Source organism: Acomys russatus, chromosome 1, assembly GCF_903995435.1.
Source record: "Acomys russatus chromosome 1, mAcoRus1.1, whole genome shotgun sequence".
NCBI classification, from domain to species: Eukaryota; Metazoa; Chordata; class Mammalia; order Rodentia; family Muridae; genus Acomys; species Acomys russatus.
In genome coordinates, this window is record NC_067137.1 from 95,547,289 (window position 1) to 95,572,372 (window position 25,084).

At 48.1% G+C, this 25,084-nt stretch overlaps 1 protein-coding gene across 1 annotated transcript; it reads left to right on the plus strand.

Annotated features, from left to right (window-relative positions):
• Positions 1–1,539: 1,539 nt before the first annotated feature.
• Positions 1,540–23,573, plus strand: Batf (basic leucine zipper ATF-like transcription factor). Its single transcript, XM_051149514.1, has 3 exons — positions 1,540–1,846; positions 4,401–4,505; positions 23,359–23,573. The coding sequence occupies exons 1-3, from the start codon at positions 1,784–1,786 to the stop codon at positions 23,566–23,568; spliced, it is 378 nt and encodes a 125-aa protein (XP_051005471.1). The 5' UTR covers positions 1,540–1,783; the 3' UTR covers positions 23,569–23,573.
• The last annotated feature ends 1,511 nt before the right edge of the window (positions 23,574–25,084 follow it).

The window sequence follows — 25,084 nt, forward strand, 5'->3', positions numbered from 1 at the left end:
GAATTTCCTTCAGTTGGAGACGCTCCCTACTCTTTCTTAGGTTCCTGCTCAGATGTGACCCCTTCATCAAGTCCTTCCTGACTGGCATACAGAAGTGGCCATCTTCAGAATTCTCCTGCCCTGCTATATTTTTATCAGTGGCACTTGTCATCCTCAGACGTATTTTGTGTCAACTCACTTGTTTACCGCCTGCTCTCACCACTAAATAAAAATTCCACATGGGTGAGATTTTTTTTTTATTTTGGTGAGTTTGCCTTTAGAACAGTATTGTCATCAGGCAGAACTTTAATCAGTGGGTTCTAGAATGCTTTAGAAGCCATACCATATTGTCAGTCCTCAGATTAAGGAAGATGTGCATTTGGGCCAAACCCAGGATACGGTAAGACCTTGTCTTTTAATACAATATGTGTGAGTGTTTTGTCTGCACATATCTGTGTGGGTACCATGTGCACTGCAGGTACCTGAAGAGGCCAGAAGAGGGAGTAGGATTTCCTAAAACTGAAGTTAGAGCCAGCCGGCTGTGAGCCACCCTGTGGGTACTGGGAATAGAGGCCAAGTCTCCTGGAAGAGCAGCCAGTACTCCTAACAGCTAAGCATCTTTCCAGACCCCAAACCTTTCTCTTAAATAGCAGGGAAAAAAATCCCAGATAAGAATGGGATTGTTCACTAAAACCACAAACATGTTCATGTCATGTGCCACATGGCAATCATCTCCTAGCATGCTTTGCAGGGTGGGGGATATCCCAATTCAAACTGTTATTTACTCTTTGCAGGAGCACTGAAAGGCAGTAGGCAGGGCAGGTTTTAGGTGGGGGTGGGGTGGGGGTGGAGGAGTAGGGATGAGGGAGAGGAGTAGGGATAGGGAGTGGGGGTGGATTTTCATCACGGTTGATCTGACTCCAAGTTCAGAGCCTCTGTCACTCATCTTGACATTCTCTTCTTGTTGGGTCCTGACCTGATGGCTTTGACTACTGAAGATTCAAGGCCAACCTTGAACTCCTGAAGGACCCTGCTAAGAGGCACAGGTGGACGACAAACCTCTCCAGCATCCGTCCCAGGGCCTCCTGGTGACTTCTTGTTTGATAGTCTGTAAAAGACAGTGCCCTTCTTCCCTTTTGTCCCCAGACCACACCGCACTGTCCTGTAGGCGAATGAACAAGGCTCAACCTAAAACGGAAGGGGCTGCTGCTTTCTGGTGAAACTCAAAAAGAGATCCCAGCCTTGTTGCTTTATTTGGGTTTAAAAAATCAAGTCCTGTGACGGTGGAAACTCTTTCCCGCTGCTCTCTCTTCTGCCATGTTGACAGCAGAGAACTTGCTAATTCTGGCTGGGGATTTTCCCTGCCTGGCTGTTTTTCTCTTTTATCTTCATCAATTGAAGAGAGCCTTTCAAACTGCCGGAAGATACCAGGGGTTTGTGTATTTTTTTTCTTTCACCTAATTCTGTGGTCTTTTCCCAGATATGTATTTTCTCTCTAACTACCGTCTAACTTGTTGACGTTTCCGCCCATGTGACTTCCAGCTTGAATTACCAGAAACCACAAGAGAGAGCGTGTGCGCAAGCCCCAAAGTAAGCGAGATGTCCCTGTGGGGAGCAGTGCCTCTGCACCCCAGAGAGAGGAGGACGCAGGGGTCTGTCAGAGGTGGCTGCTGGGCAAGCAAGGGAGACACCTGTGGAAGGTGGAGGGCTGGTGGCCCCCTAGCAGTCAGGAAGGGGAGCCAGCTAGTGAGAAGATCGTCAGGGGCATCTGGGACAGTGCAGGAAAGGCCGGAAGATTACAGCCATGCCTCACAGCTCCGACAGCAGTGACTCCAGCTTCAGCCGCTCTCCTCCCCCTGGCAAGCAGGTACACCGGCATTCCCTGCCTTCTGATTCTTCTGGGCAGCCCTGTCTTACCCAGGGAGTTCTGGGGGGAGGGCGCCGGCGCGGGGGGGGGGGGGGCGCGGCGGCGGGAAGGAAGTGGCTCATGGCAGGACCTCTCTAGTAGCTGGACGTGGTATTTGCTATGCAGAGAGAGGTTCAAGTGGCTAAGCCTCTATCCCGCCACAAAGCTCCCCCCTTTCCCCAGCGGTATGCCTCATCTCTGCCACATTTAGGTTCCCACCATAAAACTTTCTAGGAAGCAGGGGGCAGGCTGAATGTCACAGAACTTAGAGGAAAGGGTCCACCATGAGCAGAGGAATGTTCCAGTAGGCTGCTGGCAGGCTCCACTCAAATCCTAGAGCTCTAGCTTTCCAGGAAGAGTCAAGGGGTGAGACAGAACGGAGGCTAGGGAAGAGAAATACAGTAAACTAAAGTGAAGTAGACAGGAGGAACAGGACTGCCTCTGTGACTAGAACAGCCATTGGGGAGGGAGATGGAAGCCACAGCCTGTATCTCTTCCTCTGTGGCTTCCAAGTATAAGAAAGGAGGCCACGGCCTGGGAGGCTTATTGGAGACCATCATTAGTAGCTACCATCAGCTATGGAAAACCAGGGATAGAGGGAAGGATTCTGGGAAACTTAGAGATTTGATTGACTACCTAAAGCCAAGATATCTCAGCTTGAGAGACGCCTCGAATGGAATGTCCTTCACATCTCATAGTTTCTGGGGCTCTCCCCTACCACATTCTTGATACCCCTCCGGTCTAGAAAGCTCTCATCCCAGCATAGACCCACGGATTAAACTCTTTTACATCTCAGTAGCTTAAAAACTTCATTCTTAGCCCACATCTGGAGCAGGGCCTATAGCCCAACGGTAGAGCACCTGTCTCACACACACTCAGAGGGCTGGCAAAATGCTGCGACCCCCAGAATAAAATCATACAGTCATCTCCTGTTACATCTGTCATAAGCAATCACCTACTATCGTATCTGTCATAAGCCCCTGACTGAAAAGCCATACTGGTGAAAACCTCTAGAGGGAAACAGTCCCTTCCTCACAGAGCTATCCGAGCAGCTCAGACTGCCTGGAGGATGGTACCATACTCTTCTTAAGAAGGAAATTACTCACAGCTCCATGGTAACCCAGTCCCCTGCCTTATTATAGGAAGAGAGCATCCTTGCTCTCTCTTACCCAATATCTGTCTGCTACAATGACCTGGAAGTTTTTAATAAAGAGGGAAGAGGTTCTGGGCCTGACCCAAGGATCTGTGCCCCTCTGGCCAGTGGAGGGGGGTGACAGGGTAGGGGCGGGTCACAGAAAGGCTTCTCTCCCCTGATCTTCCACAGGATATACTTAGAGAACACCCAAAGAGCGCCTTGCCCTCCGAAGCACCTACCGGTGGCTCGCTAAAGCAGGCGACCTCCGCTTCAATTCATAAATCTCCTTTGGGTACCTCATTTGTAGCAGGTGTCATGTTCAGACCTGGGAAGGTTTCAAGATGGCTGCCCAGTGAAGGGGACGCATGAAAGAAAGAGAGGTCTGGGGCGGGTCCCTCTGCCCAAGGGTGCAGCACAATGAAATTGCTGGTGACTAGGGGATTCTTAGAGAGGCTGTAGAATCAGCAGCAGAGGGTGGGTGGCCATGAACTTGGGGACCGGTGTGGGGGACCTCAGCTTTGTCCTGTGTTAAATAGAAAAGACCGTGCCTGCTCAGAGAGCTGGGAAACTGTATCATAGTGTATCTGAAAGCACTTGTATAGAAATTGGCACATAGTACATGTCCAACAAAGTTTGCCAGAGAAGGGCCCAGGGGCCCTGCTCAAACTAAGGCACCAGCCAAGGACAATACAGGCAGTAAACTTTAAACCCCTACCCAGATCTAGCCAATGGACAGAACATTCTCCACAGTTGAGTGGAGAGTGGGATATGATTTTCACACGAATTCTGGTGCCTCATATTTGACCATGTCCCCTGGAGGGGAAGACCTGGTGGCACTCAGAGGAAGGATAGCAGGTTACCAAGAAGAGACTTGATACCCTATGAGCATATACAGGGGGAGGTAATCGCCCTCAGGAACAGTCATAGGGGAGGGGAGTAGGGGGAAAGTGGGAGGGAGGGAGGAATGGGAGGATACAAGGGATGGGATAACAGTTGAGATGTAACAAGAATAAATTAATAAAAAATTTTTTTTAAAGTTTGCCAGAGAGAGAGAGAGAGAGAGAGAGAGAGAGAGAGAGAGAGAGAGAGAGAGAGAATATGAGGCTAGAGCTCTGAAGAGAGCAGAGATATTATGGGACAGACTTCATTGTTTTAGCTGGTTCTGCATTTCTCTTCATTTCTTCATGTAACTTTTGATCAAAAGAAGGGCCATAGGAGACCTGAGGGTGGGTGGCAGGGAACGCTGAAGAAAATGTCTTTGGGTACAGGCTTTTCATAAAGATGAGGACAGGGAAGGATAGCAAACGCCACAATGGCCTATTTTGACTAGAAGACAGGAATGGCCGGACCTCCCTAGTTATTGCTGTCACTGCTTCCTAGGACTCATCCGATGATGTGAGGAAAGTTCAGAGGAGGGAGAAGAATCGCATTGCTGCCCAGAAGAGTAGACAGAGGCAGACACAGAAAGCTGACACCCTGCACTTGGTGAGTACCCAGACTTCTTACTATGCTCTTGCCCCTTAGGCTCTGCTTCCCACAGTGGCCCCGCTGTGGGGCCGTGGGGCCATAGGGCGGTGGGGCCGTGGAGCCATAGGGCTGTGGGGCCGTGGGGCTGTGGGGCCATAGGGCTGTGGGGCCGTTGGGCCGTGGGGCCATAGGGCTGTGGGGCCGTGGGGCTGTGGGGCCATAGGGCTGTGGGGCTGTGGGGCCATAGGGCTGTGGGGCCGTGGGGCTGTGGGGCCATAGGGCCGTGGGGCCGTGGGGCCATAGGGCTGTGGGTGGGGCCGTGGGGCCGTGGGGCCATAGGGCGGTGGGGCCGTGGGGCCATAGGGCTGTGGGGCAGTGGGGCTGTGGGGCCATAGGGCTGTGGGGCCGTGGGGCTGTGGGGCCGTGGGGCCGTGGGGCCATACGGCTGTGGGGCCGTAGGGTTGTGGGGCCGTGGAGCCGTCAGCTTTGATGCTGCTGCTGTGGCAGAGCTATGTACATGGGAAGAGTAAGGGAAGGGTAAGGCCTGCAGGGGTGCAGTGGGGGAAGAAAGGCTCCCCTCTCCTATGCATGTATTAAAACATTCAGTAGCAGAGAACAGGACCGGAGGCTGAACCTCTATAGACCAGGAGAGCTTAAGGATAGATAGATGACTGGGATGTTGGCAGCCTCGAGGCTTCATGAGAGACAGACCACCTGCAGAGAGAGCGCCATCCTTCCTGAGCCACCGTGAGCACCACACTGATGCTGAGGGGACGTTAGATGTTATGTACTTTGGGTAGCTCATTATTTCAGGACCACACATCTCATCCCTCTGGAAGGCAGGGGTCTGCCACCCAAGTACCCTTGCATGTGGAAGAAGGCAGTCAAAGATACAGACTCCCCTCGCCTCCGCCCCCAATATCATGAAAGTTCTATGTTGAGACTTCCATTGTTAATGGTATCTCTAGGGGGTGTGAAAGACAAAAATTTCAAGGCATTTATCTGGGATAGTCATTATTCTGCTTGAGTGGCCAATATTCTCGAACTTTTCTAGCAGGGAAGGGATGAGCTGCAGCCCCACCTAGGAGAGCCACAGCCTGGACCAGTGACGCTGAGTCTTGGCTGGGCATAGTGGTCCCAACTCCGTTACCTTTCCTCTTTATAGTGTGCCTCATTCACTGTTCTTGTCCAACCATCCTTTCGCCATTGCATTCTTCCTCCTGCCCTTTCTCCTAAAACATTTCCATACCACTAATATCCTTCAAAGGTAAAAGTGCAATAAGTGCCAAAGCCAGATGGGCTGGTGACGATACAAATATGTGGCACAGCAAAGAGCTGTTTTAACCTTATCAGGGATAAGTAATACAGGGCTGGGGAAATGGCTCAGTGGGTAAAATGCCTGCCATTCAGACATGAGGGTCAGAGTCCCCAGAACCCACATAACAGACAATTGGGCAGGAGGCAGAGGTGGGCAGGTGTCTGTGAGTCTGAAGCCAGCTGATCTACATAGTGAGCTTCAGGATAGCCAGGACTACATTGAGAGCCCCTGTCTCAGAAAGAGACAGAAAGAAAAAGACAGACAGAGAGACAGAGACAGAGACAGAGACAGAGACAGAGAGACAGAGATTGGATCCTTCCAACAGAGAGCTGAAAGGCCTAATGGCCATGGCAGCCTGCCAGTCATTCCAGTTCATGGGAGATGAAAACAAGGAATCTTAGAGCAGATTAGCTAGCCACACTAGCCAAAACAGCAAGCTTTAGGTTCAGCAAGAGACCCTGCCTCATTGCAGAAGTTGGAAAAGATGCTGATGTCAATCTTGGGCCCCACACATGCATATGCATCCCAATACATGTATGCACACATACAAGCAAGCAAACACACACACATACACATGCAACAAAAGAATAAGTAACACATAGTTTTAGAAGACAAAAAAGGAGGGAGAATGGCACATCTTTTTGCTATAAGGAAACCGAGAACAGGATGTCCTTCCCTCTCTGCCTGTGCTCATGTTTGATGGGTACTTAACATATTCTCCAGTACATGCTAACATCCTTTTCTGTTGACAAATCTGTGTCAAACTGACAAAATAAAATAAAATAAAATGAAAGAGAATAAACAGCAGTCAATACAAACTGAATCAGTACAGTCCGAGCAATCAGTCTCTGCCACTGCTATTTATATACTTCCAGTGATAGATCTTTAGAGCTTAAAATCTCACAACACAGTTTTACTATTTTAAGTTGACTTTCCCTACTTGAGTCTGGCTCTTGTTTAATACTCCTTAGAGACACAAAGCCACACTTACAATAGAATAGACCCTGGGTGGGCAAGCTCCTAAAAGCTTTATAAGTTTGCAATATTGGAAGGAGAGGAGGAGAAGGAGAGAAGGAGAGAGAGGAGAGGAGGAAGAGGGAAGAGAGAGAGGAGGAAGAGGAGAGAGAGAGAAGGAAGACGAGAAGAAGAAGAAGAAGAAGAGAAGAAGAAGAAGAAGAAGAAGAAGAAGAAGAAGAAGAAGAAGAAGAAGAAGAAGAAGAAGAAGAAGAAGAAGAAGAAGAAGAAGAAGAAGAAGAAGAAGAAGAAGAAAGTTGAGCATTGCTCAGGGACAGCCAGGGTTGAGCCACTGCTCTGCCATCTGCTCTCGTGGGACTGAACCCACATACATTCTTCATGATTCTTAGACTTGGGCCCCTTATCTATAGAAGGGGAAATGGCAGGAACTGCTTATAGAGACGGTGCGTGTGAAAAGCTCAGCGTGGTGCCTGGTATACAGTAGATATTCAAAAGATTCAGTGCAATAAAAGGCATGAAAACTGAGATTAAGTAGGTATATATATGTACACATGTATACTTTTATACATAAAAGTGTGTATGTATTTTCCCTGTATGTATATATGTATATATTATTTGTGTGCTATGTGTGCGTACTGTGTGTCATGTGTGTTTTGTGTGTTGTGTCTGTGTATTTTCTGTGTGTGTTGTGTTGTGCATGTGCATTGTGTGTGTTGTATGTGTGTATTGTCTGTGTGTGTTGTGTTGTGTGTGTGTGTTGTATATGTGCATGTATGTGTACTTTTTCCCTACAGAATCTCAGTGTTGTAAAGCTGGGGTACATTTGATGTGCAGCACTCACTCCTGGGCAGAAGGTCCCCAGAGCACACCCAGTCCCTTCTAGTAGCAGAGTGCTACCTCCCTCCTGACACAGGAGAAGACTCTTCGTGTCTCTAGCTGCAGACTGCCTGCCTGTAAATTCAGGCCCCTGCCCTCTTCCCAGCCCCTCAGGAGAGGCCTATGAGCTGCCATGTTGTCTCTCAGTTGTCTCTCAGGATGAAAAGAGTTAGAACCGAAAGGTTTAGACAGGTAGTTCTGGTTACAACTGCAGTAATCGCTGGTGTCCCGTGTGGATCCATGAGATCTTGGGGTCATTGTGTCCATGTTTATGTCCCAGCCTCATTCCCTCCAGTGTCCCAATTTCCCTGGATCTAAACTCTTTGGCGCTCCTTTCTTTGAGCACAGTAGTGTATCTTTCTGCCCAGTGGACGGGTCTCGTGGACTGCTGCCACTATAATCGAATGTCCCGCGGCTTCGGGTGGAAGCTTTGCCAGCAACACACAGTTGCCACCATTGAATGGCAGAGCGTTTGACTGTGGCCTGAACTCTGCGTGTCTTCTTCCTGACAGTCACCCCTCTCACTAACTTACCCTCTTCCGTACATGTGTGCCTCCTCCAGTGAGCTCAGTCTCAAGTCTCAGTTTGCCCTTGACCTCTTTCCGTGCTCTCTCTACATGTAAAGGTTCTGGAAACGTACAGACAGGGCAGGCCGCCTCAGGAAAATGCCAATTAGGGTAAATGTGAGACTTCCTTGCTAGGCTGGCAGAGGTGAAAGATGACACTGACACAGGAAATGGCCAAGGGAGAGGGGAGAGTGAGCCCCATATTCCCTTAGCAAGGCAAGACACCCTAAGATAGCAGCCTGGCCATGCCCTCTCAGATGACAGGCACACCTTCCCTGTCCCCAGCACTTTGCCATCTAGGAATCTGTTCAGGAGCACCACTGGAAGTGGGGAGTCACTGCTAGGGTTTGGTTTCCTCTTGGTTTTTGTTTTGTTTAGTGGTGCTGGGGATTGAACCCAGGGACTTGTATACGGCTAGGTGGGTGCTCTGCCGCTGATCTGTAATGACTGGAAACAAGTTAAATATTCTTTAGTAGAAGAAGGGCGGTTGAATGAACGACAGTTGGTCCATTCTGAGTGGACTGTGACAGAAGGAACTGTAAAAATGTGTTGCGTTTGAATGTGGAAAAACTATCGCTTCCTTTTCTGAAACAGTTTTTAAGGTTTTTTGTTTTTGTTTTTGTCTTTTAGGTCATGTGCGTGGGGAGGGGGGTATGTGCAAGTGAGGTATTGATCCCATGAAACTGGAGTTATAGGTGCTGGAAACTGGACTCAGCAAGAGCAGTAGATGCCCTTAGACACTAAGCCATTTGCCCAGCTCCTCTTTAAAGTGTTATAAATCACAGTTATTTATTTATTGCTTGTTTGTTTGCTTACTATGGGGAGAAGTGTGCAGGACCGTGTGGATGTCAGAGGACAGCCCACAGGGGTCTGTTGTCTCCCTGTACTGTGTGGGTCCCGTGGATAGAACGGAAGTGATAAGGCTTGGCAGCAAGCACCTTTGCCCACTGCACCATCGTACCAATGGCAAGTTTCCAGATTCTTAAGTAAGAAAAGTGCAAGTATAGTGTCTAGCTTTCTCCAAACCACACTTTTTAATCTTTCTGAGCATAAGTACGCAAGCAGGTTTCAAATGGATTTACCCAAACTTGTTGACGTTATTTATTTTCAAAAGTTGTAAGGTAGGAGGGGTATCATTTGCGTTTTTAATCCTTTTTATGTCAGCCCTTAGGAGAAGTAACTATGATTAAGATGGAAGTGACCCTAAAGTCCATGGTACTAGATGAAGCAGCATAAGGTCACCGTCCTGCGGCCAGCCATCCTGGTGACGTGGAGACTTTCTGGTACCTTCCAGCATAGGGGACTTTTCAGTCAGTGGAGAACAGAACTGAGATCAATTTAGAAGCATTGCTGGAGATGCTTAAAGTAGAGGAGATGGGAGGTAGACAGCAGTGTCGCCCAGAGTGTGCTGTTGGTGAGAGAGACCTAGTCTTGAGGTAGTTTGAGTGCCAGAGCCACATCTGGACATTGGAGTACATGGTGTTTCTTTTGACAGAGATGAGCCAGGTAGCTGGCCACTGTGGGTTCCTGAAGGAATCTCACGGCGGTTCAGGACAAGAGATGCCTGCATGTTTGATATCACATACAACAGAAAAATCGTGCAAACTGGGCTGATGCTATGAAAAATGAGGACAAATTAGAGGAAAATTAAATAATGGAGACATTCCCAAAGTTGTTAGTGCAGAGGGCTACTGCTCTTGGCCTGCTGAGGTGGTCTGGGAGATGGGACCACTACATAAGGGCCTCTACCATTTCCGCAGTTCTTTGTCTCTGGGAGAGCATGCCCTAAGGTTTAATAAAATAAAGAATTCAAAGATCCGTAAAACAACGAGACACAAAGGAACGTCCTGGCTAATTCCACCGTTTAAAAGTTCACTATAAAGTGAATCATCTCTGGAAAAGAGCCGCCTCTCTGGTGTCTCTCTTTTTAAAGTGTAGTAATTGAACATCTGGCCGTGGTTAAGGACCCTACTAGTGGTGTAGCACTTGATGTGCAAAAAAAGAAAAAGAAAAAGAAAAGAAAAACGGGTCTTTGTATGAAGTAATCTGCCCCAAGCTTCCACAGCTTGAACTTCAGAGTTCTGCTTCCTAACCACTAATCATACTGTCTATTTGTATCTTCCCTGCATCTCTCACTGAGATTGTTTTTCCTGTTAAGCATCACCCTCCACAATTCTTAATTTTCCCTGCTCATCTTTAGGCTTGCTCAAGAAAGTAAAGATCTATCTGTCTATCTATCTATCTATCTATCTATCTATCTATCTATCCATCTATCTATCTATGTGTGGGTGTTTATATATATATATATACATATACAAATATATAATATACATGTTTTTAGAAGACTGTTACATTAATATTATACATGAGAGTAACCTTTGGGGACATTTCTTCTGATTATAAAAGCATAAAGCAAAGATGATAGAGAAGGACGTGGAAGCATGTGACTCTGAAGAGTAAACCCTTTGTGGATGCCATTAAATTAGGCAGATGGCTAACACCGGGGCACTGGGCAGACTATGATCTTTTTATACACGAGAGTTTGAGGCTGGCACTAGAACCGGCCGTGGAGATCTGTGTCTTTTGACTTAGAAAGATGTCTATGAGGCTGAATCGAGTTAACCAAGCCACGAGGAGTGTGCAGAACACCATCTGCTAACGTAAAGCCCAAGGGTTGCGGGCAGAAGCATAGCCTCCAAAATGCCAACAGTGGTTGCTTCTGGGTGCCTGGGTTTGGATCCTTTGCCTTTCCTCTTGATGCTCTTAGCAGTTTTATTCTGATGGTTATGATTGCTTAAGCAATCAGAAATAGTTGCAGAGTCTTTACAAATCAGTTGTTTTAGTTGGGGAAGAACACATCAAGACAATTTACCACCCCAACTGCTTCTCCCAGGATGGTGGGTTGGTGTGTTAGGGTGGGAGGCTCTCAGACTTGAAGAATGCCTGGCTACACTGGTTTGTGGGTGCCAGGTCACAAGCCAACAGCTACCCCCATTCAGCAGGTGTCTTCAGGAGGCCCTCCTCAGTGGCACCTCAGTGTAGTCCCTGCTTCCCACAGACATAGACGGGTCCACAGGATAAAAAACCTTTCTGTTTGTCTTTTCACAGTCTCACCATTGGGGCACATAATGGTTTGCAGAGGAAATGTCAATAATTGTGGCCATACTGTCTTGTTCATAGACTCAAAATGCTGAAAAAGGAAACTCATGGATTTTAAGCCAACCTATCATGTTACCAATGAGGAAATCAATGTCTTTCTTGGTGACACCAAAGGACCTTGAGTTCCTGTCTCCTTACCAGTCTGCATCTATTTTGTGCCATTCTGAGTTTTGTTTTTGTTTCTGTTTGGTTGGTTTTGTTTTTGTTTTTTCCATTTGTTTGTTATTTTGCACAGGGTAAGCCAAAAGGTAGGCTGATGGTCAGGATGCTTACACAATAAGACTCTCATTAGTTCTAGAACATTTACCAACATCAAGAGATCATAAAGGGAGTTAAGGTGGATATAGCCTAGAGTTTAAATGCCTCTTTATTTAGAATATGTAAAGGTAGGAACCTAAAAGCCTAATGATATTTTTGAAGAATATATCTGCATTAAGTTAAGTACACCAAGATTTAATATGTATATCAAAAAGAAAAAAGAAAAACATCTTTTGCAAGAAAAACATCAAGGCACTAATCAGTAAGTGGGCAGAGAATATGCATAAAAAGCTTACACACATTTTCCCTACCCAAATGAAAATAACCTCATTTTCTATTCTGATGATGAAAACAATACACATTGAGGCAGGTTCTCAACCTCAGGGTGGTTGACACGTTGAGTCTGACACTTTTTTCTTTTGTCCTGGTATTAGGGATTGAACCTAGGGCCTTTCACGTGCTGGGTAAACACTCTACCACTGAACTATATCACTAGTATTTCCCCGCCCCCTACGTTTAAAAGTTTGAGACAGGATACCCAGACTGGCCTTGAACTCACTTTATAGTCGAGGCAGATGTTAAACTTTCAATATGGCTGCCTCAGTTCCCAAAGCAGCTGGGTTTACAGGCCTATACTCCCAATTCTGCTAATAATTCTGATAATACTATGTGTTTGTCCTATGTGCTGCAAAATGTAAAACTCTACCCAGTAGAAGTCTCTAGACCTGTCTCCCTCCAGTTATGAACTTGCCAAATGTCCCCTGAAGAGAGTAATTGCCCACATTTTATTGAGACAGACTGTATACCCTAGGCATTAGTACATGAGTTTACACACTTACATAAACTCCCATTTTTGAGGAGTTTATGCATACCCTAGGCACCTTGTACCTAAGTTTTCACACTTAAATAAACTCCCATTTTTGAGGAGTTTATGCATACCTTAGGCATCTTGTACCTGGGTTTTTACACTTGCAGGTGTTTTTGTCTCATTCCTTCTCCCCATAGGGGATGGCCTAGGGTATACAACAGATATATGAGGGTCTCTCTTTTTTAAGTTTTTTTTTTCCTTCCTTAGAGATTGATAACTTGGGGCTGGGCATGGTGGCGCATGTCTTTAATCCCAGCACTCAGGAGGCAGAGGCAGGCGGATCACTGTGAGTTTGAGGCCAGCCTTGTCTACAAAGTGAGTCCAGGACAGACAACCAAGGCTACACAGAGAAACCTTGTCTTGAAAAAAGCAAACAAACAAAAAGTAGAAATGAAAACAGGCATCAGGGACTATGATCACAGGTGCTTTACATCATAAACGCTCTTTAAGGCCAGCACACAGGAGGCAGAAGCAGATGGGTCTGTCTGATTTCAAGGCCAGCCTAGTCTATATAGTGAGTTCCAGGCCAGTAGGGGCACATAATGAGATCCTATCTCAAGTTAATTAATATTTTTATTATAGTCATACTGTATATTTTCATTATTTTTTTTTTAAGAATGTAGTCAAAGGTGAGAGAAGTCTAAAGGAGACTGAGGGAGAGGTATCATGGTCAGGTTTCCCTATGATGCCTTTGGGGAGTGAAAAAAGACCCTAGTAAATATCATACCAGGACAGCAGGTGAACTTGGACCACCCCCAGGAAGCTTGGGAGAGCCAAGGACAGTGATCTGGATCACTCACAAGGGCAGAGGAAACGGTAAAGTTCAAGTCCAAGCAGAGAGCCAAACTTCCTAGGACCAACAGGCAATTTCCAGCAACTGAAAGGGACTCAGTGACACATGGACCACTTCTTGTGCCTGCTGATTGGCTGGGAGCTCCAGGACGCTGTGAAGTGGCTCAGCTCTGAAGCTTGCACCAGCTGAAATGATCCATCTGCTCTGCAAATATTTACCAGCCTCCCTCGTGTGTGGCTCAGTGGGGCACAAAGATTATATCTCGGAAGCCTGAACCCTTGCTTTCATGGGCCTTAACATTCAATTGTAGGTCTGGAAAGCACACAAGTACAGGATGTCACTAACTACACCCCCCCCCGGGGGGTTGGGGGGAAATGCTTTGAAGAAAATGCAATCCTACAATGTTGAAAGCGAATTGGGGGCAGGGTTAGGGCAGTGAGCAGAGAGGCTTTCCCAAGGCCCTGACACTGGAGATCAAGTGTAAGTCAAAGAGGATGCTGGAAAGATCTGGGGAAAGGCGACCGAGGGCAGAGACTTGAGGCATCAGAAAAGGAAGGTGAGCCACAGACAAGAGTTGGAGTGACAGGGATCAGATGTGTCGTGGGAGGATCCAGGCTGGGGAGACAGAGCACACAAAGGGCATTCTAATCCAAGCTGGGGTTGCTCTCAACCTAAAGATTTTTTAAATAGGATATCTTTTATTAATTCTTGGACAACTTCACACATATAAGCAGTGCATATTGACCATTCGTCCCTGACTCTCCTCCCATTCTCCCCAACGCATTCCCCTTCCCTCCCTGACCCATGTCCTCTCTTTAATCCATGGAGTCCAATCAGTGCTGCTCATTGGTTGGATTGGTCCATGATCTTGTCAAGTAAACGGTAGCCGCAGTGAGTTTGTGAGTTCAACGGCCACGTCACACCAAGAAGACAGCATTTCACAACCCCTCCCCAACTTCCGACTCTTACACTCCTTCCGCCCCCTCTTTTGTGAAGTTCCCTGAGCCTTGGTTGAAGGGCTAGGAGCTGTATCGATGTCCCACCCAGGGCTGAGTGCTCACTCGTCACTTGGTCTCCGCACTCATCCACCAGTGATGGATCCCTATGTTAATTTCTGACTACTGCGGACAGGCGCTTCTCTCTGGCCAAGGTTGATGGCAGTACTGGTCTGTGATACAAAGATAAATATGAACAAAGCTGATTGACAGCATGCTGTTTAACACATCAACAGTATAGGGTTAACCCCCTTCCCAGGGCTTACGCCTCCCAGTCAGTGAACTGAACCTCCTCCCCTCCTGACCCCCTTCCTGTGCCCAGCTCCTCCCATAAGCTGCTGAGGAGAAAAGTAGAACTCCAGCTGGAAGGAAGGTTTATCACTTGTGAGAGCTCTGTGCCCTTCTATCTGCTTGTTCATGAGAACTCTGAGATCCACGCTTTGCCTTCTTGGATTGATCTAATCAGGGAAGGTCAAGTACAAGGGCAGGGAAATTACATTCAAAGCGGAGGTGGTGGCAGAGTGGTGTGGCTTGGCTAGTCCCACTCTTTATGGCTGGGCCTTTTGAAAAAGGAACCTCTTAGATTCTTCGTAACTGCCCCCAGTTACAGAAGCGGGTAAAACTGTCATGTTGGGCTAAACACTCACCCATAACCTCCTAGATGCCACATGTCTACTCGGTAGACACCTTCACAGGCCTTTGTCACATGTCAATGTGATTTTGTTGAGCATTTACTCTGTGCTGTCTCTGTCCCGTCACCGGAGACTGCCCCTTGAAGACAATGGTAGCTCCCTCTGTCCTGAGGGAGCTCACCAATCCAAAGGGAACTAGTGAAACCAAGTTTCAGCTAGTAAGACTCACATAGATGCCCACCTCTTGCCTTTCCATCATATGTGCTGGGGCCATGGGGTAAGTGCACTTGCAGCACAATTGGCTGACCTGAGTTTGGTTCCTGGAACTCACAGAAATGGCTCTGGAAAGATGACCTTTGACCTCCAAGGCCCTCCACAGCTCATGCATGTCTGTACACACACACATATACACACACATACATATACACACACACACCACATCATACATACACAGTAACAATAACAATTAATACATTTAACACTTTAAGAGATGTTCCAAACATTGTATTCACCAATAGTATATTATGTTGAAATTCCAAAGCATTTTAGGAAAACTTTTTAACTTAGAAATTTTCATCCAACTCTGATTTTTTGTTTTATGCTACTTTTGACAATATATATTTAATGTAGCTGGGTGGTGGCGCACACCTGTAATCCCAGCACTTGAGAGGCAGGGGCAGGCCTGGTCTACAGAGTGAGTTCCAGGAAAGCCAAGACTACACAGAGAAACCCTGTCTCGAGAAACCAAAAAGGGAAAAAAAAATTATATATATACACATACATATATACATATATATATAATGAGAAAAAATGTGAAATAAATTTAATAATGATTAGTTATGTTGTCATATCTATTTTAAGAACCTGCAGGGAAAGCTGGAGAGATGGCTTAGTAGTTAAGAGCACTGGCTACTCATCCAAAGGTCCTGAGTTCAATTCCCAGCAACCACATGGTGGTTCACAGCCATCTATCATGTGGTCCAATGCTCTCTTGTGTCATGTGGCATACGTGCAATGAAGTACTTATATACATAAATAAATAAATCTTAAAAAAAAAAAAAGAAGAAGAAAAGAAAAAGAACCTGCAGTGAATGCAATTCTCAGATTCTCAGTTTGGTTAAGCACTGCACTTGCCTGGGAATTATTTTTAAAATCTTGATGCCCGGGTCCCATACAGAACAATGAAACCGGGGCCTCTGAAGGACACAGAGTGGAGCTCACAGTGTGGGGTCTGCAGTGGATTGAGGTGCTTGTTAATCACAAACACAGCAAGGAAATTGCTTTGGGAGAAAAAAAATGCAGCCCGAGGCATTGGAAATGGATGAAGAGCCACAGAGATAAACTGAATAAACTGAAGTCATCAGGGGCATGCAGCAAAATGTGTACAGAAACAGTTCCCAACTTTGGGGTCACATATCAGATATCCTGCATATCAGATATTTACCCTGCATTTCATAACAGTAGCAAAATCATAGTTACGAAGTAGCAGAGAAAATAAATGTTATGGTTTGGGGTCAGCACAACATGAAGAACTGTATTAAAGGGTCACAGGTTGGGAACGACTGGTGTGGAGTGACTTCATAGAGTTATGTGCATACTCACCTAAGTGCTCCGTCTCAGCGCCTTGTGGCTGGGTGCATGCACAGCCCGCACGGCAAGCCTTGGCTACAAATAAGAGAAAGGCAGCTGCAAGCCACAGGGTTTCTTTTTCTCACATTCAAAGAAGCTCAGAAATGGAAAGAGCAGGTTAGAAACAGGAGAAAGAGTCCTCTGTCTGTGCCACTGCCATCTGCTCGGCTTTCTTCTCGAGGCTGCAATACCTCGGGCAGCTACTGCTGCCCCTCCACGTTTCACTCTGTGTTGAAAGAGTGGATTTGTCCTTGTCCGGCGACTCTATCATGTAAGAGGAAAGAGAAGCCTCTGCTCCTGCGCTTTTACCTACACATCACCAGTCATAATTCTGTCGCGCGCGCGCGCGCACACAAACACACACACACACACACACACACACACACACACACTCAGGCACGCAAGCATGCTCGTTTTGCTCCGGATGTGAGGAAACTGGCTATTTGAGTCTCTAGCCGAGAGCGGTGACATGCTTGCGAAGGGTGCTGAATGAGCTCACCTCCAGTGTTTTTCAAACTGTAGGGCCATGGAAAAATGAGGCCCAGGTGACAGTCTTCTAACCCTGGGACTATAGACAGGGCCCAGAGGGCATGGCTGCTGTGGCTGACCAGCTACTGTTGGGCCAGGAGCTGAAAGAAGACAGCTCCAGCGTGGTGTGGTGACTCCTCCCTTCAGGGGAAAGGCAAATGGTGGCAGATGGAGGCCTAGTCCTCCCTCTCCTGGAGAGCAGCCACCTCTCAGGTGGAAACCTTCTTCAGGAGCTGCGGGCTCTACTTGCCATGTGTATTTGATATGTGCCACATAAGTAGGAAGCCCGCCACATCAATGATACTGTGCACGTTCCTTTGAGAAGAAAAAAACAGAGAGTTTATTTTCAGCCTCTGGAAACGGGTATTAATAAATGGAAGAAGCTGAGGCTGGAGAGATGGCTCAGTGGTTAAGAGCCCTGGCTGCTGTTCCAGAGGAGCAAGGTTCAATGTCCAGCCTGCACACAGTGGTTCACAGCCATCTGTAACTCCAGTCCCAGGGGATGGATCTGACACCTTCTTCTGGCTCCACAGACACCACCAGACACATATATGGTATCCTGACACAAATGCAGGCAAACATGCACATAAAATACAATTAAAAAAAAAAGTCAAAGCACTAACCAAGAGCTGGCCAGGGTAAAAGAGAGCCCTAAGGAGTAAGTGTGTCCAGGGAGGTGCTTGCTGCTCCCAGTCTCCCTCCAGCTCAGCTGCCTGGGGCTGAGGGACCAGCCTGGGGATTCCCCACCACTCAGGAGCTCTAAGTGACCTCCTCTTCTGCCCCTCCATCAGGGGATTTCCCAGAATGTTCCCATGCCTCAGGAAGCCTCCTCCTTAGCCACCCCCAGCTCTTGATAGAAGTGGCATCAGGTGACCCACAGGTGAGGGACCGTGAGCTATGAACATTAGCATTTGGAGGAGTAGAACAGGAGGTAGGGGAATTGGGATGGGAACGGTGGCAAGCGAACAGAGCAGGGGATGATCCAAGCTCCCAAGGCCAGAGGCAAAGGGCCCGCAAGCTGTGTGACCTCCAACCTGTTGCTTTACTTCTCTGTGCCTGATTTCCTTTTTTTTTTTTTTAAGTGAGATGTTACATAATGTGCAACAGTGTTAAAAGATGAAATGGGATGATAGCTATAAGATACTTAAGAGGGTGGGTCATGGGCACATTCCTTTAATCCCAGCACACAGGATGCAAAGACAGGCTGATCTCTGAGTTTTGACCAGTCTGGTCTACACAGCCAGCTAGGCTCCATAATAAGACTCTCAAAAATTAAATTAAATATAAATGTATACTTATGTGTACTATATGTATGCATATATTTAAATCTTTTTTGTTTGTTTTCCAAAACAAGGTTTTTCTTTGTATCCTTGGCTGTCCTGGACTCACTTTGTAGACCAGGATGGCCTCAAACTCACATCAATCTGCATGCCTCTGCCTCCCAAATGCTGGGATTAAAGGCATGGATGTCTGGCATATATTTAAATATTGATGCCAGAGACAGACAGACAGACACTCACACACACACACACACATGCCCACAGGCACATGCACAAAAATACCAGGAGGCTGGGGAATTACAGGCTCTGGTGTACTAATACATTAGGTAGCCCAGTTGGAATCTGAAATATTGGAGAATTCAAAAGGAAACTGGAGACTCTCCTGTTCCTGTAGCCAACAACATTAGCTGCCCAGCAGAAGCCCTGTGGAACCTGTAGCAGCCACGCCCAGGCTTAACCCAGATCTAGCCAAATAGCATTGCAAGTGCTTCCCTGCCGACCTGGTGTCTGCCTAAGGTTGAGGGCCATTTTGGACCAGCCTTCATATCTTCAAGTGAAGCACCAGTATTCATTAGGAAAAGTGAGTTCTCCCGGGGCCACCCAGCCATGACCACCTATGGAGGCCATCATTGCCTTGGAGCCAGGTCCTGGCTCATGACTGGCTGGATGGAAGTGGGCAATTCTGTGGCTTCAGGGATGTGGCTGGCTCAGCATGTGATGTTGTGTGATTTTGTATGGGGATCGTAGTCTATGTGTACAATAGTCGCTAGAAGTGCCATCCCTTGGGAGGGCACGGGGGGGGGGGTGGGGGAGGTGCTGAGGACTTCTCCTTGCTCCTGGGAGCCCTCAGCTTACTTCTGTGTCAGGCCATCAGTTCAGAAAAGGCAGGAGGAATGAGTCCAAATGGATGGAGCCTTGCCACCAACTGTCCCTTTAGCTATATGAGTCCTCTCCTAGCCCTGCTGCCCCCAGCAGGGTAGAGAGATGGGGCCCAGAGCAGCCACTTCCTCCTACAAGGGAAGTCATTCTTTCTCTAAGGAGTGGCCGGTGTCTGCAAGGCCCGGAGCTTACAGTTTTTGCAATGTCTTCGGCTTTTCAAGGTAAAGACAAACTTTGCCTCATGTTTAGAGGCAGCAGGCAGTGGTTAGTCAGGTCTGCCCCAGCTTGGGCTTTGACATCTGTAGGCCACAGGAGGTTTCTAAGAGAAGGCTGGTGGAGGGAGCTCCACAGAGCGGCCTAGTGACTTGCCTGCCCTACAGTCACTTCCCGAAAGCTGGGCCTGCCTCTAGGCGGGGAGAAGATCAGAGCCCGCCCACCGGGCCCTTCCCTCCTTGCTGCCTTGGGGTTTGCCCAGGCTCTTCGGAGCACGGAACTTACTGTAAATGCTGTCACCAGTGGAAACTCTCAGAGGGGGCGAGGAGAGGGGTTGGAGGAAAAGGGCCAGGACTCCGGGCCCCAGTTCCCGTCTTAGCATACCGCGCCTCAGCTTCATTTCGCCCACCTTTCAGTAAAGGGGCGCCGCCTTCCTGGTAAAGGGCTTGCTGACCTCCCTTTGGGATGTGACAGAAAAGCAAAGACAGTGAACCGCCCAGCTGGCCACACCCTTCAGGGACAGCATCCAGGGACTGACCACCATTCAGCTTCCAGCTTCCCTTCCTGGCTCTAGAGATGTGGGGTTTCCTCTGCACCAGGCAACGGGCCATGGTTAGCTCAGAAAGCATCCTAAATGTCTCTGAGGCTGAGCACGCTAACATCTGACCTTCCTGGATGAGCAAGGTCAGGATCCGATGTTCCTCCGCTACTTAAAAAGCAAGCTGGGACTGTGGTAGGGTTAGGTGTTTGGCAGCGTAACTGACCAATCCCATGTCTCATCAGCCGGCAGCTCACTCCTGGTGGATCAGTTAGGGCAAAAATTACATGTCAAGTTACCAGGCCTTTGCTAACTGCTATACTTTTGAGTCGACATTCTCATGTCAACAATTCATGTTATCAGCCAGTCAACAAACACTGAACCTCATTTGGCACGTAAGCAGGCATTTAATACGTGCTTAAATAATTAAAGCGAGCTTTAATGGTTTGTATCCTATTTAACCAAGGTTTTCAAACTTGCTTGTTCTCATTAGAATGACTTGAGACACCTGTTAAAAGGCTCAGGTTTCCAGAGCTGGGGGTAAGGGTTAGTTGGTAAAGCACGAATGTGAGGGCGTGCACGTCTGGAATCTCAGCAGTGGTAAGGCTGGAGGCAGATCTCTGGAAGTCTGTGGGCCAGCCTGCAGTCCCAGGCCAACGAGAGACCTTTCTCTCCCACAAAATGTGGGAGGTGCCTGTGGAACCTCCATGTGCGTGCTGAGCATGTATGCTCCTGCACCCACCCATACACACACACACACACACACACACACACACACACACACACACACACACAGGCATGCACAGATTCCAGAGTCTAAATTTCTCCCCAATTCCCAGCTCTGCAGAAGAGCCAGCTGTGGGGGGTGGGGGTGGGGGGCTTCTGAGCTGCACAGAGATTCCTTTGCCCCTCCAGTACCATTGCCTCTCTGGGGAGTTGGGAGGCCCCAGTACTTAGCAGGAATCTATTTAGTGAGGTCTGGGAATCCCATTGTCTGGAGAAGCTGTTTCTCAGTAATTGCTGTATACCAGAGCACCATGGTGCCTGGTAAATGGTGCAGTCCCCTTCCATCTTGGAAAGATGTTTCTGGACAGGAAAAAAAAAATGCTTGTTTCTTCTGTACTGACACAGAGAGAGTACAGGACACCTTATTTGAGGTTTCGCTATCTATGGTTTTAGTTATCCACTGTCAATTGTGGCCTGAGGAGACGAAGTGGAAAGTTCCAGAAATAAACAATTCTTAAGTCTTAAATAACTCTGATTATCACATATTGTCATAAATGTTCCATTCCGTGATTGTTTATTGATAACCTCTTCCTGTGTCTATAAGCTTCATCATAGGTTTACGTGTATAGGGAAACATGTAGTGTCTACTGGGTCCTGTCCACGGTTTCCGGAGGACTTGGAACAGAATTGCAAAACCCACAGTGGTGGGCAGGAGGGAGCCGAATAGACTGTCAAGTCCATCACAAAAGGCCCAAACGTCCTAGCACCCGAGTGAAGCGGGCAGTGCTTGTGAGACAAGTGCAAACACAAGGCACAAGGTGTGTGGTGGGGAGTAAGCGTGCGGAAAACGGTTCACAAACTGCTTTCTGCTCTCTCCGGATCTGGCCAGATTACCAGTTTCTCTTGGCATATGCTTACCACACTCAGCCCCGAGGGACACAGGCAGGCATGTCCACACACACACACACACACACACACACACACACACACACACACACACACACCTGGGTGAGGTTTTCCATGGTTTGTCTCCACCAAACTTATTTGGTCTCTAGTGAAGCAACAGTGAGGGAGGGGAAGGGGTGCAGGGAGGGGGGCAGCAAGGGGAGATTATGTTGCTAAGAGGTAGCAATTTCTTCTCTATTGTTTTTCTTTCTTCCCCACTTTCTTTTTTTGTTGTTGCTTTTGTTTGTTTGTTTTGGGGGTTTTGGTTTCGGGTTTTTTGGGTTTTTTTCGAGACAGGGTTTCTCTGTGTAGCCTTGGCTGTCTCGGACTCGGTTTGTAAACCAGCCTGGCCTCAACCTCACATCGATCTGCCTGCCTCTGCCTCCCGAGTACTGGAATTAAAGGCGTGTGCCACCCCGCTCAGCTTCTTTCCCCACTTTCACTCTCCCCTTCCTTCCCTCCCTCCCTTCTCCCTCCTTTCTTTTCTTCCTTTTCAGTATTGGAGATTGAACCCAGAGCTCCATTGCCTTATGCACACCAGGCATATTTTCCAGCCCTTTATACTCATTTATTTAGAGACAGGGTAAGAAGGGGTTCACTTTAGTTCCTTTCTAGCCTGGGCTAGCCTCAAACTCCCAATTGTCCTGCCTCCACGTGCCTTGTTCTGGGATGACAGGTCTGTACCGCCATGCCTACTTGTCTCTCTCGGTTTTATTTTCCCCCTCTGTGTAACCCTGGCTGTCCTGGACTTGCCTTGTAGACCAGGTTGGCCTCGAACTCATAGAGATCTATCTGCCTCTGCCTTCCGAGTACTGGGATTATGGGTGTGCGCCACCACGCCCAGCTGTCTCTCTCACCTTTGAGGGATGGGGCTGCATGTTTTAAGTGGATTGTTATAAAGAGACTCCTCTCTTTTCTACATGCAAGTTCCTTTTCTACACTCCCTACCTGCCCATCCACTTTTCCACCACGTGTGACCCACAGAGACCATGTCCTTGAACCTCCAGAACTCTGAGAGCTAAATAAACGACTCAGCCTCCAGTGTTCTGTTATAGCCACAGAGACAGAGGAAACTGTCTATATGAAATTGCCAAAAAAAAAAAAAAAAAAAAAAAAAAAAAAAATTCTGGCTTTTTTTCGAGACAGGGTTTCTCTTTGTAGCATGGCTGTCCTAGACTCACTTTATAGACCAGGATGTCCTCGAACTCACAGAAATCCGCCTGCCTGTGCCTCCCAAGTGCTGGGATTAAAGGCATGTGCCATCACGGTCTGGCTGGTTTGGGTTTTTTTAGACAGGGTTTCTCTGTATACCCCTGGCTGTCCTGGACTCTCTCACTAGACCAGGCTGGCTTCAAATTCACAGAGATCTGTCTGCCTCTGCCTCTTGAATGCTGGGACTAAAGGTGTACACCGCCACACCCAACTAAAATTGTTATTCTTATTAGTCAAAACAGACAACTCTCAGCAGTTGGGTCAACCTGATATTTATGCATGCCCACATGCTTATATTGGTGCACCCAATACAAACGCATGTGTGCATGAGTCCTCAGTTGCCCCTCTTCATGGCTGTGCTGATGGAAAACTACTCTGCCCCACCCCCACCCCTCACCCCCTACCCCCGCACCTTCTCCACACCCCACCAGCCTTTGCAGCTTCTCTGACACTCACAGTCATGACCCTTGTCCCTTTACAGGAGAGCGAAGACCTGGAGAAACAGAACGCAGCTCTGCGCAAGGAGATCAAACAGCTGACAGAGGAGCTGAAGTACTTCACATCCGTGTTGAGCAGCCACGAGCCCCTGTGCTCCGTGCTGGCCAGCGGCACGCCCTCACCCCCTGAGGTGGTATACAGCGCCCACGCCTTCCACCAGCCTCACATCAGCTCTCCGCGCTTCCAGCCCTGAATGTCCAGTCCCGACAAGAGGAGGACAGAGCCTCCGAGTCGATGCTACTCCCACGGGCCGCCGTTGGAGGGGCACGCAAACCTAGGCCAGGTTGCCCTCATACCTCCATCAGGAGACCCAGGGGCAGAGGCCTGGACCAGTATTGAACATAAGAACTATAGTGGCCAGAGGGACTTGAGGCCACCAAAAAAAAGTATAGTCACTGCACTAGACCCAAATGACCGAAGCAGCACAATAGAATGTCGTGGATGATGCCCAAGACCCACAGCACCGAGGGAGGAGAGCAGGAGGCGAATCCTTTTCTTTTCTTTTTTTGTTTTGTTTTTGTTTTTGTTTTTGTTTTTTGTTTTTTGTTTTTTTTCAAGACAGGGTTTCTCTGTGTAGCCTTGGCTGTCCTGGACTCACTCTGTAGACCAGGCTGGCTTCAAACTCACAGCGATCCACCTGCCGCTGCCTCCCGAGTGCTGGGATTAAAGGCATGCGCCACCACGCTCTGCCGCGAATAGTTTTCTAAATAAATGTTTTCTAAGAAACCAGCTCTGGAAAGCAGCTTCCTCCTCGTTTTTCCCCATCAGCATCCTGCAAACTTCATTCTGTTGGTTTGGGACCTGGGTTTTCCGCTCAGCTTCAGGGAGCTTCTCCAGGACTCGAAGGCCTCGGCTCATATCTCTTCCCTCTGTTTTGTTCACCTGTTTGGGAAGCTGGTCTCTTCTCAGATCATCTTCAGCTCTAGATATCTCCCTCCCTCTCCTCCCCACATCTGCTCAGTGTGACCCCCTGCTCCCCGTGCACCATGCTTTCTCTAGAGGGTGGAGCAGGTCACTCTGCAGTTAGAGAAAGGGCTCAGTGCTCAATGCTGTTTGGAGAGGTGAGAGGCAGGGATGGGGGGTGGGGGTAGGGGTGTCTCAATGTCTCCCATCTTCTCGGCTGGCTGCTCCGGACATACAGTCAAGTCTCAAGAATGCTAAGGGGCCAGGTTCCATGCCAGGAATTTGAGTATAGCAAAGGCATCATCCGCCTCACATTCAAGGCAGTAGGCAGCTGAAGATGCCCTTAGAAAACAGAGGAAAATAGGGTGGCTGCCACCTGTACACCTGGAGTGTCCCAGGGTTGAGTAGTTCAGGGGAGTTTTTGGTTGGGACATCTGGTTGGAGCCAGTGTGCTTCATTTCCCTCTGATGTCCACCTGTTTCTCAGAAGCCCCCAGGCCACAGGTCTGCTGGTCTTCGTGTTACATTCTTACTCTGGAAGAACAGCTGTCTCCGCCAGGGCAGCTGTGGAACCTAGTCACTTCCACAGCCTTCGCTCAGTGGCTCGGCACTAAGAAGGCAGATAGCACAGAGCTAGGCTTCTGTTGCGGGGCCAGCCTGTAGTCTCTCAGAATAGCCACCACTACTGCTTCTCTTAGGACAGCCATGCTCTGTCGAAGGGGAAGGGGAAACCAGCCATTTGCCTATTAGCAAGTCCTCTCCCGCTGCCCAGTGGCTTTGGCTCCTTTGCAGCCTCCTTTGATGATT